At 41.5% G+C, this 15,527-nt stretch overlaps 1 protein-coding gene across 2 annotated transcripts in view; it reads right to left on the bottom strand.

Annotated features, from left to right (window-relative positions):
* PBX1 (PBX homeobox 1) overlaps nucleotides 1-15,527 on the bottom strand; it is a 287,434-nt gene that overhangs the window by 23,796 nt on the left and 248,111 nt on the right. Inside the window, exons 8-9 of one of the 2 annotated variants that reach the window (XM_068541178.1) lie at nucleotides 13,102-13,214; nucleotides 11,676-11,765 (exon numbers count right to left, since the gene is read on the bottom strand). In XM_068541178.1, coding sequence (XP_068397279.1) covers nucleotides 11,676-11,765; nucleotides 13,102-13,214 — 203 coding nt within the window. The remainder of the gene's footprint in view (nucleotides 1-11,675; nucleotides 11,766-13,101; nucleotides 13,215-15,527) is intronic. The other variant, XM_068541179.1, reaches the window with a different exon arrangement.

The following is a 15,527-nucleotide window of genomic DNA, read 5'->3' as shown; positions in this document are numbered from 1 at the left end:
AATCATTGACAGGAAGACCCCGACTTCACCAAGGAGGATACCCCACGTCCAAGGACAGAGGAGAAGCCACAGTGAGACGGTAGGAGGGGAGCAATCAGAGTAAAATCAAATCCCATAACTGCTGGGTGGGTGGCTCACAGACTGGCGAACACTTATACCACAGAAGTCCACCCACTGGAGTGAAGGTTCTGAGCCCCACGTCAGGCTTCCCAACCTGGGGGTCCGGCTACGGGAGGAGGAATTCCTAGAGAATCAGACTTTGAAGCCTAGTGGGAATTGATTGCAGGACTTTGACAGGACTGGGGGAAACAGAGACCCCACTCTTGGAGGGCACACACAAAGTAATGTGTGCATCGGGACCCAGGGGAAGGAGCAGTGACCCTGGGGGAGACTGAACCAGACCTACCTGCTGGTGTTGGGGGGTCTCCTGCAGAGGTGAGTGGTGGCTCTGTTTCACCATGGGGATAAGGACACTGGCAGCAGAGGTTCTGGGAAGTTCTCCTTGGCGTGAGCCCTCCCAGAGTCTGCCATTAACCCCACCAAAGAGCACGGGTAGGCTCCAGTGTTGGGTTGCCTCACGCAAAACAACCAACAGGGAGGGAACCCAGCCCCACCCATCAACAGCCAAGTGGATTAAGGTTTTACTGAGCTCTGACCGCCACAGCAACAGTCAGCTCTACCCACCACCAGAGCCTCCCATCAAGCCTCTTAGATAGCCTCAACCACCAGAGGGCAGACAACAGAAGCAAGAAAAAACTACAATCCTGCAGCCTGTGAACCAAAAACCACAGTTACAGAAAGATAGACAAGATGAAAAGGCAGAGGGCTATGTACCAGATGAAGGAACAAGAAAAAACCCCAGAAAAACAACTAAATGAAGTGGAGATAGGCAACCTTCCAGAAAAAGAATTCAGAATAATGATAGTGAAGATGATCCAGGACCTCGGAATAAGAATGGAGGCAAAGATTGAGAAGATGCAAGAAATGATTAACAAAGACCTAGAAGAATTAAAGAACAAACAAACAGAGATGACCAATACAATAACTGAAATGAAAACTACACTAGAAGGAATCAATAGCAGAATAACTGAGGCAGAAGAACGGATAAGTGACCTGGAAGACAGAATGGCGGAATTCACTGCTGCGGAACAGACTAAAGAAAAAAGAATGAAAAGAAATGAAGACAGCCTAAGAGACCTCTGGGACAACATTAAACGCAACAACATTCGCATTATAGGGGTCCCAGAAGGAGAAGAGAGAGAGAAAGGACCAGAGAAAATATTTGAAGAGATTATAGTCGAAAACTTCCCTAACATGGGAAAGGAAATAGCCACCCAAGTCCAGGAAGCGCAGAGAGTCCCATACAGGATAAACCCAAGGAGAAACACGCCAAGACACATAGTAATCAAAGTGGCAAAAATTAAAGACAAAGAAAAATTATTGAAAGCAGCAAGGGAAAAATGACAAATAACATACACGGGAACTCCCATAAGGTTAACAGCTGATTTCTCAGCAGAAACTCTGCAAGCCAGAAGGGAGTGGCATGATATACTTAAAGTGATGAAAGGGAAGAACCTCCAACCAAGATTACTCTACCCAGCAAGGATCTCATTCAGATTTGATGGAGAAATCAAAAGCTTTACAGACAAGCAAAAGCTAAGAGAATTCAGCACCACCAAACCAGCTCTACAACAAATGCTAAAGGAACTTCTCTAAGTGGGAAACACAAGAGAAGAAAAGGACCTACAAAAACAAACCCAAAACAATTAAGAAAATGGTCATAGGAACATACATATCGATAATTACCTTAAACGTGAATGGATTAAATGCTCCAACCAAAAGACACAGGCTTGCTGAATGGATACAAAAACAAGACCCATATATATGCTGTCTACAAGAGACCCACTTTAGACCTAGGGACACATACAGACTGAAAGTGAGGGGATGGAAAAAGATATTCCATGCAAATGGAAATCAAAAGAAAGCTGGAGTAGCTATACTCATATCAGATAAAATAGACTTTAAAATAAAGAATGTTACAAGAGACAAGGAAGGACACTACATAATGATCCAGGGATCAATCCAAGAAGAAGATATAACAATTATAAATATATATGCACCCAACATAGGAGCACCTCAATACATAAGGCAACTGCTAACAGCTATAAAAGAGGAAATCGACAGTAACACAATAATAGTGGGGGACTTTAACACTTCACTTACACCAATGGACAGATCATCCAAAATGAAAATAAATAAGGAAACAGAAGCTTTAAATGACACAATAGACCAGATAGATTTAATTGATATATATAGGACATTCCATCCAAAAACAGCAGATTACACGTTCTTCTCAAGTGCGCACGGAACATTCTCCAGGATAGATCACATCTTGGGTCACAAATCAAGCCTCAGTAAATTTAAGAAAATTGAAATCATATCAAGCATCTTTTCTGACCACAACACTATGAGATTAGAAATGAATTACAGGGGAAAAAACGTAAAAAAGACAAACACATGGAGGCTAAACAATACGTTACTAAATAACCAAGAGATCACTGAAGAAATCAAAGAGGAAATCAAAAAATACCTAGAGACAAATGACAATGAAAACACGACGACCCAAAACCTATGGGATGCAGCAAAAGCGGTTCTAAGAGGGAAGTTTATAGCTATACAAGCCTACCTAAAGAAACAACAAAAATCTCAAGTAAACAATCTAACCTTACACCTAAAGAAACTAGAGAAAGAAGAACAAACAACCCAAAGTTAGCAGAAGGAAAGAAATCATAAAGATCAGAGCAGAAATAAATGAAATAGAAACAAAGAAAACAATAGCAAATATCAATAAAACTAAAAGTTGGTTCTTTGAGAAGATAAACAAAATCGATAAGCCATTAGCCAGACTCATCAAGAAAAAGAGGGAGAGGACCCAAATCAATAAAATCAGAAATGAAAAAGGAGAAGTTACAACAGACACCGCAGAAATACAAAGCATCCTAAGAGACTACTACAAGCAACTTTATGCCAATAAAATGGACAACCTGGAAGAAATGGACAAATTCTTAGAAAGGTATAACCTTCCAAGACTGAATCAGGAAGAAATAGAAAATATGAACAGACCAATCACAAGTAATGAAATTGAAACTGTGATTAAAAATCTTCCAACAAACACAAGTCCAGGACCAGATGGCTTCACAGGTGAATTCTATCAAACATTTAGAGAAGAGCTAACACCCATCCTTCTCAAACTCTTCCAAAAAATTGCAGAGGAAGGAACACTCCCAAACTCATTCTATGAGGCCACCATCACCCTGATACCAAAACCAGACAAAGACACTACAAAAAAAGAAAATTACAGACCAATATCACTGATGAATATAGATGCAAAAATCCTCAACAAAATACTAGCAAACAGAATCCAACAACACATTAAAAGGATCATACACCACGATCAAGTGGGATTTATCCCAGGGATGCAAGGATTCTTCAATATACGCAAATCAATCAATGTGATACACCATATTAACAAATTGAAGAAGAAAAACCATATGATCATCTCAATAGATGCAGAAAAAGCTTTTGACAAAATTCAACACCCATTTCTGATAAAAACTCTCCAGAAAGTGGGCATAGAGGGAACCTACCTCAACATAATAAAGGCCATATATGACAAACCCACAGCAAACATCATTCTCAATGGTGAAAAACTGAAAGCATTTCCTCTAAGATCAGGAACGAGACAAGGATGTCCACTCTCACCCCTATTATTCAACATAGTTCTGGAAGTCCTAGCCATGGCAATCAGAGAAGAAAAAGAAATAAAAGGAATACAAATTGGAAAAGAAGAAGTAAAACTGTCACTGTTTGCGGATGACATGATACTATACATAGAGAATCCTAAAACTGCCACCAGAAAACTGCTAGAGCTAATGAATGACTATGGTAAAGTTGCAGGATACAAAATTAATGCACAGAAATCTCTTGCATTCCTATACACTAATGATGAAAAATCTGAAAGAGAAATTATGGAAACACTTCCATTTACCATTGCAACAGAAAGAATAAAATACCTAGGAATAAACCTACCTAGGGAGACAAAAGACCTGTATGCGGAAAACTATAAGACACTGATGAAAGAAATTAAAGATGATACCAACAGATGGAGAGATATACCATGTTCTTGGATTGGAAGAATCAACATTGTGAAAATGAGTATACTACCCAAAGCAATCTACAGATTCAATGCAATCCCTATCAATTACCAATGGCATTTTTTACAGAGCTAGAACAAATCATCTTAAAATTTGTATGGAGACACAAAAGACCCCGAATAGCCAAAGCAGTCTTGAGGCAAAAAAATGGAGCTGGAGGAATCAAACTCCCTGACTTCAGACTATACTACAAAGCTACAGTAATCAAGACAATATGGTACTGGCACAAAAACAGAAACATAGATCAATGGAACAAGATAGAAAGCCCAGAGATTAACCCACGCACCTATGGTCAACTAATCTATGACAAAGGAGGCAAAGATATACAATGGAGAAAAGACAGTCTCTTCAATAAGTGGTGCTGGGAAAACTGGACAGCTACATGTAAAAGAATGAAATTAGAATACTCCCTAATACCATACACAAAAATAAACTCAAAATGGATTAGAGACCTAAATATAAGACTGGACACTATAAAACTCTTAGAGGAAAACATAGGAAGAACACTCTTTGACATGAATCACAGCAAGATCTTTTTTGATCCACCTCCTAGAGTAATGGAAATAAAAACAAAAATAAACAAGTGGGACCTAATGAAACGTCAAAGCTTTTGCACTGCAAAGGAAACCATAAACAAGACGAAAAGACAACCCTCAGAATGGGAGAAAATATTTGCAAATGAATCAACGGACAAAGGATTAATCTCCAAAATATATAAACAGCTCATTCAGCTCAATATCAAAGAAACAAACACCCCAATCCAAAAATGGGCAGAAGACCTAAATAGACATTTCTCCAAAGAAGACATACAGACGGCCACGAAGCACATGAAAAGATGCTCAACATCACTAATTATTAGAGAAATGCAAATCAAAACTACAATGAGGTATCACCTCACTCCTGTTAGAATGGGCATCATCAGAAAATCTACAAACAACAAATGCTGGAGAGGGTGTGGAGAAAAGGGAACCCTCTTGCACTGTTGGTGGGAATGTAAATTGATACAGCCACTATGGAGAACAATATGGAGGTTCCTTAAAAAACTAAAAATAGAATTACCATATGACCCAGCAATCCCACTACTGGGCATATACCCAGAGAAAACCGTAATTCAAAAAGACACATGCACCCGAACGTTCACTGCAGCACTATTTACAATAGCCAGGTCATGGAAGCAACCTAAATGCCCATCAGCAGACGAATGGATAAAGAAGTTGTGGTACATATATACAATGGAATATTACTCAGCCATAAAAAGGAATGAAATTGAGTCATTTGTTGAGACGTGGATGGATCTAGAGACTGTCATACAGAGTGAAGTAAGTCAGAAAGAGAAAAACAAATATCGTATATTAATGCATGTATGTGGAACCTAGAAAAATGGTACAGATGAGCCAGTTTGCAGGGCAGAAGTTGAGGCACAGATGTAGAGAATGGACATATGGACACCAAGGGGGGAAAACTGTGGTGAGGCGGGGATGGTGGTGTGCTGAATTGGGCGATTGGGATTGTCATGTATACACTGATGTGTATAAAATTGATGCCTAATAAGAACCTGCAGTATAAAAAAACAAACAAAACAACTAATACTAAACTTTCATTGGGTTATTTGCATGGAAATATGTTAATATAAATGTTTCAGACATTACATGAAATTTCTAAAAATCTTATATTTGTATTTGTATGGAAATATGTATGGAAATATGTTAATATAAATGTTTCAGACATTACATGAAATTTCTAAAAATCTTATATTTGTATTTGTATGGAAATATGTATGGAAATATGTTAATATAAATGTTTCAGACATTACATGAAATTTCTAAAAATCTTATATGTTCTGGTATAATGTTACAAGTAATAATCCTAGTTATTACTTTAAAATGTATATCTCAGAAATAACTAATTTTCTTGTCAACTGCATTATTATGAACTTTCATCAAATCTTTAACCGTGGTCATTTTTAAGTCTTTTGTCATTTACAGACAGTTCTGTGTGTACTCTGATGATTTTGCAAATATGTTCCTATACAAGGGTTTCATCTTCAAGAAATTTATGGAAAAGACTCTGAGAAGTACAGGTTTCTGGTAACTGACTGTACTGCTGAACTGAATGAATAAGCATTTTCAGAACTCTAATGAAAAACTGATGAACTCATAAAAGTGCTAACAAAAGATCAAGATGAAAAAAAAAATTAATTACATGGGACTGAGTGAACTGATGAGGATGAGTATAATTTTTGTGACTTTCTTTCTGAATTTAAAAAAAAAAAAAATCCCACAAGGACTCAGAGGCAAAGAATATACAAATCAATTTTCACTGCAAAGTAAAGGAGCTGTTACAGTGGAGGATTACTGGACTGAATGTCAATATTATGACATAGTATGAGTGTGTTTCATGTTTGGTAATTGCAATCATTGTTACTTTTGTTGTGGTCATCCATGTACAATGCTTGGTGTCAGTCTATTTATCCCTTGTAAAAATAAAATACAGTGTGTGTGTGTGTGAAAAAAAAAAAAAAAAAAGAATGCAGTAGACACATGCTATGATATGGATAAAACTTGAAAACATTATGCTAAGTGAAAGAAGCAAAGTCCACAAAAGATCACAGATGGTATGATTCTATTTATATGAATGTCCAGATAGGCAAATCCATAGAAACAGGAAGCTGATTACTGGTTGCCAGGGGCTGACGGAAAGGAGACGGAGAGTGACTACAAGAGGATACGGGATTTATTTTGGGGGTGAATAAAAATGTTCTGGTTACACACAAAAAAAAAACACAAAAAAAACATACTTGTAGGGCTCCAGAACTACTAAGCTGAAAGGACCTTAGAGCTTGTTGGTGGGATAAATTTGACAGATGAAGCAATGATACAGAGATGAAGAGACTCGCCACAAGAAAAGCCACAAGAAGGATCCAAGTTTCCTGACTTCAGGTTGCTGCCACTATCCACCCGTTTGTTTGTGCAGGTTCTAGTTCCACGTCTGGTAGAGAAAGCAGTGAGAACCCCATGAGAAACGGTGTTCTCCAGGCTTGTGGTTGCCAAAGGGGGGTGGGGATGGGGGAGGGAAGGATTGGGAGTATGGGGTTAGCAGATGCAAACTATTATATATAGGATGGATAAACTACAAGGTCCTACTGTCTAGCACAACTATATTCAATATCCTGTGATAAACCATAATGGAAAAGAATATGAAAAAGAATATATATATGCATAACTGAGTCACTTTGCTGTACAGAAGAAATTAACACAACATTGTAAATCAACTATACTTCAATAAAATTTAAAAAAAAAATAAAAGAAACGATGTTCTCTTGCTATGCAGATGGCTACCCCACAAGCAGGTTTTGATAAGGGGATTCTTTTAGGAAAGAAGGCGCTAAAGAATTCAAAGGGATAATTCTCTTGACAATATCATCACTCTATAACTTCATCTATTTAATGCGGATCTGACTCTTAATTCTCAGAGAATCTGCCTTGGTCAAAAAGTTTAGAAACTTTTTCCAAAAAGAAAGACTTAAGAAGCTTTTTGAATTAAAAAAGATAGTCTATTTGTGGGTTAGTAAGGCATTTAAGAGAAAAATCATTACTAGGTATTTTATAGCTGTTACATAAGATGTGGCATTTTTTAATTCAGTGGTAGCTTGTCTCCTGATTTATTCATTCAACAAACATGTTTTGAGCAACTAATATATGCATTTTGGGACCACATGCGTATTTGGGAATGAAAGACAAAGACTGATTGAGTGTGTCTGTGCATATATCTATAAGGCAAGGGAGTGTGTGTGTGATAAAGTGGAGAGAAGAGGGGAAGGAGGGCTAAGGAGAAGAAGACAAACAGCAAGGAGGAGCTGGGCGTGGGAGAGTCAGTGTGATTTGGGGAGTGAGGGGGATGGATAGGTAGATGGGGCCGGAGCGCAGAAGACTCTGAAAATGTCCGACACAGGGATTAAACTTGCTTAGCTGGGCAATAGAGAAGTGCTCTTGATTTCTGAGCAAGGAATGACAAAATTCTGGGGATGTGTGCAGGAGAAAGGAGACACTAAAGGCAGTAACGGTAATTAGGAAATAATCACAATAGCCTAGCTAATGAACTATTTCTAGAACGAGGATGGTGGCAGTGGGAAGGGAAACGAAAGAGTGGATGTGATAGCTAAGTGATCTTTCAGTCTTTCTAACTGACAGAGAAGTGAAGTAATCTCCCTCCATCACTTAGAGCCACTCTAAACCCAGTAAGCATTGCCCGTTGTCATTTGAGAATACAAAGCACTAAAAAAGGTGTAATTTAACACAACTTAAGACTGATACCAAAGGAACAGACCGTATCATGATCAGCCTTTGATTCACTTACCCTACATCTTAAAGTCCCAGGGTCTTTAACGCTCACTCTGGCTAAGGAAGGGGGTCCTTAGGCCTTGCATAACTCTATATCCTTGTCGAAAGTGTACCTTTCCAACAGGAGAGAAAAAAGTGACAACTGTGTCCTAACCTATCCTCACTAGGAACTACCTACTGGGAAAACTGCTCACACAAGAGGAGGAAAAAGGTCAAATTAGAAAGTTATCACTTAAAACTTTTCATGCTGCATTCATGTGGAAAAACTTGTGCTTTGCCAAGCCCATTCTTACCTATTTTCTCATTTTCCCTAAAGCAGTCATGAAGGTACTAAGGGTGAGAATTACTGGCCCCATTTTATAAAAGACAAGGTTTGACGCCTGCCCATGGGCACATGAGAGTTACAAGGACCAGAGTCTCCCAACTCCCACCGCAGGGCTCTTACCGCCACACCTTGCAACACGATCACTAAATGGCCTTAGTTAAAGGCAAGCCGTCTGAACTCTACAAGATTTAAAATAGACGCTGGTTGGATAAGATGTGAGTGCTGTGAAAACCCAGGCAGGGGAGTAGATAAAGGCTGCCCAGAAAATGTCCTCCACTGAATGAAACACAATCCAGAGCCCAGCTGGGAATTCCATTGCCGCCATGGGTTTTGGAATTGTTTATTTCTATTCATTGGCTCGAATCTTTCATTCCTGTCCTTGTCTCTTCTTGTCTACCTCCTTTTCTCTCTCTCTCTCATTTCTCCTAGCAGCCAGTGCCCCTCTCTGCACATACACATGCCTCGGCATCTAATACCACTCTCTAAAAATACATCTCACAAGCTTAGTCTCCTGCAAGGTGGCACAACTTAAAATTGATACCAAAGGAAAAGACCGTATCATGATCAGCCTTTGATTCATTTACCCTGTGTCTTAAAGACCCAGAAATAAAATAAACAGTTCACAGGGGAAAAAAATTAATGCAAAATGAGAGACTCTTTCAAGTGGCATTTTCCAGCCCAGTTTTTGCGGTGGGCTTATATAATCAGACATAATGATCTGCACATGTTTGGTTACACTATTTCAGAAATGATTCCCAGCCCACCAGATGACGTCAGAGGGGCCAATGTTGAACCCTCAGAGTCTGAGTGCTGCTCTCTTCTGTGCTACCCAATTAGGAAAGAAAGATGCCAAATAGCAGAACTGTCAGCCCCACTTCCTGCCCAGTCATGTAGACTTTCTGCAGTTCTCCTTCTGAGCGTGTCCATAGTCTCCTCCCCACACTCGTATGCTTTCCTCATGTTCCTCTCTTCCACTTACATATAGAGCAAAACTTCTTCTGGAAAGACCGATCTTCTAGCTCAAAAAGATCCAGGCAATGTATAAATGCCTATGTGTTTGAACCTCCCCATACAAACACAGAACAACTTAATTCATTTGGAATCCATTTTTGAGAACATAATTCTCCACCATGGTATCTTGGATTTTTTCTAAGCAGGCGTCTGATAAGTCAGCCATGAATACAGGAATAATAATTAGTATACGCACAAGAAGGGAAAAATCTCTCTGTTCTGGAAACCCTTTCTAAAAAAGGGACACAGGTGCCCAGAGTATGTCTAACAGGGTCAGCTCTAACCTCCCTCCTTCCCTCCCAGAGAGGAACTTGATAAATATTATATAAGCTCAGGGGAGATTCTGCCTAAGGAAGGTAGAAAATAAAGAATTCCTAATTGGAAGGGGCCTTAAAAGTCACCAAGACAGTCATCACCTGGTACTTAACTCCCTTCTACAACATCCTGACCAAGTAGTTAGCCAAACAATGTCTGAATGCGCCAATGATGGGGAATTCTTGGCTTCCAGGGGCAAAAGATCCCTTCTTTGGACAACTCTGACTGTATCTTACAAAGTCCCTTGAGATGTTGAAGTGAAATCTGTTTCCCGGAATCTTCTACTCAGTGATCTATCCTACCTCCCTTTAGATCATTCACGATGAATCCAATCTCTCTCATTGATGACAGCGTGTCTTAAACTATTACTTACCACCCAAACCTTCTCTTTAATGGGCTAAGAATTCCTAATTTTTTCAACCGTTCCTCATCTGATGAAACAGCTGGTATCCTCTTGCTTCCTTCCACTCTGGCCATTGTCATATATGATTGCACCAATGCAGAGTTAAAAAGCTATCACCTTTTTCATTGCAGATTCCGTACCTCAATTAGTATAGGCTAGAATTACATCAACACACTATGCCCACCTTTCCTTCCCTCCATCCCCAATTTATTTTAATCCTAACAACAGAAACAACAACAAAAAATCCTTACCGTCATCCAATCATAGTTTTCTTAGACAGTTCTGAGCCAATAGTTCTACTGGAGCATCTTATGACCTCTAAAAGCCCAGGAAATCACCTCTGATCTAAAGAACAGCCTCCTTTTCCAGGCTGCCCTCTTGTCCCAGCTTGCTGTCATCGCTGCTGAGATAGCGGACGATTGATCTGAGAAATCAAGTTGGATTGCTGTCCCAAATCTACACTCGATTCTCCTTGTGTCTGTCTGATCGATTTCACTCTGTGCGACAAAGCTTGTCGCTATGAATTTTCATGCTAGTCAGGAGCCGCCAGCGCACCCAAGAACAAGTAGAAGATGGTCTGCACCCCTCCCCATCCCTTCAGCATACCCAGCCTCTGTGTTAATTTTTTTTAATCGTCCTTAGATGGGAGAAAGGTGTCTTTTTTTTTTTAAGACCACAGACCTGGATGCAATGGATTTCGGCTACTGGTTTTTCTCCCCAGGTTCCCAGGCCCCCGCTTGTGGGGACGTTTCCTACCACTGTTGTACTAGGTGTCACCTGTTTAGCAGCCCCTCTCAGCTGAACGCATGTGGCCGCAGGTGCCATGCAAACACTGATTGCGTGTGACAGCCCTAGACGCCAGCTGCCTGCATGAAGCCTGCCCAATCGCCACTTTTTTTGAGGGTAGAATGCTGCCGATGGCATGACCGATACAGAAACAAGAAACTAGGTGACCGTAAAGCTAAGAAGTCCTACTAAGTGGCATTCTGAGCCCTATGGCTTTGAACTAATTGACAGTGATAGAATAAAAACAAAGGGTGGGGAGGGGGGGAGCCTTGTTTTCTTACACTGATGCCCTGCGGACTGTACATCTGACTGGCTGCGAGTCCGTCACTGTATCCTCCTGTCTGGCTGATAACATGGCGAAGGGTATCCACCTAAACAGATGAACAACAACAGAGAGGAAATTAGTCAGGGAGATGCAGGGAAAGGGAGGCACATCATCAGCACACAGGCTACCATTTGGGCTCGCCAAATTAATGCCATCACTGGAGACATTCTTCCTGGGAAAGGAACCATTAGGAGGAGGCTGGGCCTCCTCTCTATGCCGAATCCACTATCCTTTCTGATTTCAGTAAGCAAGACAGAAAAATGGTCAAAGAAAGCTGGGATTCCCAACACTGAAACTAATTCAACAATGCTGCATGAGAAGGCAGGGACTGGGTGATAGAGGGGCTGAGAGTGGGGAGAGTGAAGGGATTTTTTCCCTGCCCTCCAGATCATCCTATCTAACTTCTTTGCTGGGGATCCTACAAAAGTCAAGGTTCTGTGTAGAGGGGCTTGGCCAGCCCCCTCACAGAGAGAGCAGTGTGCGACCAATGTTGTCTTTCTGAGGACTTAAATGATGGCCAGCTGTTTAGTCATTTGACCAAAGTCTGACCATATCTCCTCAAACTTGTTTATGTTTCCTGTGCAGGGGGCTGAATCACCGGCCAGTTGGTCTCTTCCAGGCATGTAATGCTTCCTGCTCTTCTTGCAGGGTGGGAGCCTGGATGCGCTTGGCTCAGAACTTCCCTAGCGATTCTGACCCAGAGCACAGGACTTCACCCTGTCACATCAGGCTGTGTGCTGACACAGGAGGACGGCTTCTGAGCCATCGTGAAGGCGAGCTGCCGACTAGGGAGCGCTGAGGGTTTACACCACACGCTTGATTTGTGTGTCCCAGCATGGACTTAGACTCATCACCAGAAACCCAAGTCCCTTGACCTCAAGGATGACTAAGAAGATGAATTTAGTCAACCTGGCTGGGTGTTTTTCAAGGTTGAAATGAAAACGTGAGATACTAAGGTATGTGCCTACTCATTCATGACCTCTATATCGGGCAAATGTTGAGTGTGGAAAAGCAACAAACAAGAGAGGGACCTGAAAAGTGAACTGATGGACTCAACTCCTCCTCCCTTTCCCTTTCATGAGCAAAGAATACACTGGGTCCACTTGCCCGACGGGCCTTAGTCACCTCACCCTGTGCTTGCCGCTCTCCTGCCTTCCTAGTGTGGCTGACAAGCCAGAGCCAAACGCATTCACAAAGTGTGGACGAGATTCCCCACGACAATGGTTGTCTTTGATTCGGTTTGGTTGTTGGTAAGGTTTTGTTTCTACATCTCTCTCTGTCTGTCCGTCTCTCTCTCTGGACAGAAGCAGGAGGTGCCAATCCGACTGAGGGCTCTTGGGCACTAAAGCATTCACCTGGCGGCACATTGGCTGGGTCCCTACCTGTGATTGCACGTTGGCTCCAACCTGGGCCCCTTGGTAAGAATCCCCATTGAGTGACTGCACGCTCATGAACAAATCTCCAGAGTTTGACATGTTAAAAGAACTGGAAGAACCTGGAAAGGAAAGAGTGAGGCACCTGAATCACAGAAAGGAAAAGGCTTAACCCCCGCAACTAACAGCCAAGAGGAAGAATGACATGCAAAGCAACCCCCCCAGATAAAAACTAAAATCAAAACAACATCAACAGAGTCTGGTTAGTAGCATGAAGAACAGAGCAAGCAATAAAGGGTGCATATCATTCATGTTATGCGAAGCCCACATCTCACTGCAAGTTGCCCATAGGACTGCTTCCCCTTAGCAGCTTCAAGCTGAGAAAGGAAACATGTATTCTTCTCAACTTGCTCTGTTTGAATTGGAGACAGACTCCAGACCCAGGGTCTCTCTTTCATGCCTCTAAAATTCTAGGATTGGCTGGGGGACTGCGGGCTGGAGACTACAGGCTGGTCAATGGTACTTCTGCCACCACGATGGAACACGTGAGCTATCTGCTGGATTCTAAATAAACTAATGCTACACCCGTCTACTCTCACATGGGGAGCAGCACCTGGGAGGGGAGGGCATGAAGGCAACGCTGCACAGTAGGGCTGGCCCTGTGATGAGTCACCAACATTCCTGATTTCTAGAAAGAAGGTGATGTTCCCTGCCGGGTGGCAAACAGTCCAAGAGAACCATGAGGACTGCAAAAACAAGTGAGAATAATATGCTCTTCTCTGCCACCTGCCATTTTGGAGGAAGATGAGACAGAAAATGGACCAGGAATTCTCAAGCATGCATGAAATATGAAATGATAGTAGTAGTAATAATAATAATAATAATAATAAAGTGAGTCTCCAGAAGAGCAGTTAACTATCTGCTTTCTCCTCCTAGAGTTGAAGCTTTCTCCCAGACTTAGCCTGTAGGCACCACCTGGGTTCCACCGGTTCCACTGTGGTAAACCTAGTCCCCCCTCAACCTAAACACAAGGCCGTGGGAAAGCTTAATATTATTCTGAAGCCATCGTGCAGCTCAGCGCATTAGGAAAGAAAGCTCAACGTGCAAGGTTTGGTTAAAACATGACGTTAGCCTGGAAAAGGAGAGACCTCAGGGACCCAGGTCAGTTCCACTCTACTGTTTCCATCCCTATATTGCTCAAATTGCACTCCTGCCTTTGAATTCTGAGACAGCCATCATCCGTGTGGAATCGCCCAACAATGATTCATGCCCCAGCTCTGACTCTCTTTTATCCCAAAATAGGGATTTGTGCCGTCCTAGAGAGCTGTCTCGCCTCACATGAAGAGCTGCAGCTAAGCTGAACGGAAGATTTTTTTGTTTCATGGCAGGACCACTTAACTAGCAACGACTTCTAAACTCTGCCACTCTCCTCAACTATTCATGGTATCCTCATTCTTCAAAGGCAAGAGCCATTTAGAGGAACCAAATGATTTACTTGAGGACAATTTACTTGGGGACAACCTCAAGTTAAGGCACATCTCCATTCTGCTTTGTTCTTTGGGGTGTTCATCCTTATGCAAGGAACCAGCTGAGTATTTTGCTACACAGATGGATCCTCTACTCTTAACTCCCTTCTCATGGGAAAAAGGGATTGCTTTCTTTGGGGGGTGGGGGACAACTCAAGCACCATCCAAAGAACTATGACATCCTGATAACTCTGAAACATGTCCTATGTATGTCATCTGGCACACATTTCTCGGTTTAGCTTATCTGAAAGGAATTAGAAAAGTTGGATCTTAGGCGAAATAGGTACAAGATTTGACCAGGTGTGGCTTACACCCAATCAGTGGGCAGAGGCTTTGGCCTGGGCCTTCCTTCCATTAATGTGGTGCAAATCTTTCAAACAGTCCCCCGCAACACGTGGGTGAAGCAGTGCGTAGCACAGATCACATTCGTATGTTAAGATACATAAGACCCAGACATCTGTGTCCTAGTTACATCCCTCTCAAATCTTTCTTTCAACCACAGCAATATAACCTAAATATTAAAAGCCATTTTATAATAAGTATTACAACACATGCTCACAGGTAGATGTTATCAGAACCAAGAACCGGCAGCTCTAAGAACCCAAATTATAATTGTTTATAGGATATCAGAATTTTTTTTCCCCCCGAGAGTATTCAGTTTGAAGCCCAGGTATCTTATTTCTCTCCCAACCAAATACCATGTAATAAACATACACTCTACATGCTTGGTTGACGGTTTATTGGAAATTAGCACACAGACTGAGAAATGGGAGAAACTCCCAAAGGGCTACACTGATGCCAAGGAACATGGCACCCACGGAATCATGAAGGCACGGAATGTGCCATTTACAAGATATACACTGCAATTGACACAGATGATTTAAAAAAATATACGTGCATAGATAAATT

Source organism: Eschrichtius robustus, chromosome 3, assembly GCF_028021215.1.
Source record: "Eschrichtius robustus isolate mEscRob2 chromosome 3, mEscRob2.pri, whole genome shotgun sequence".
NCBI lineage: Eukaryota > Metazoa > Chordata > Mammalia > Artiodactyla > Eschrichtiidae > Eschrichtius > Eschrichtius robustus.
This window is presented reverse-complemented; position numbering and strand designations above follow the sequence as displayed.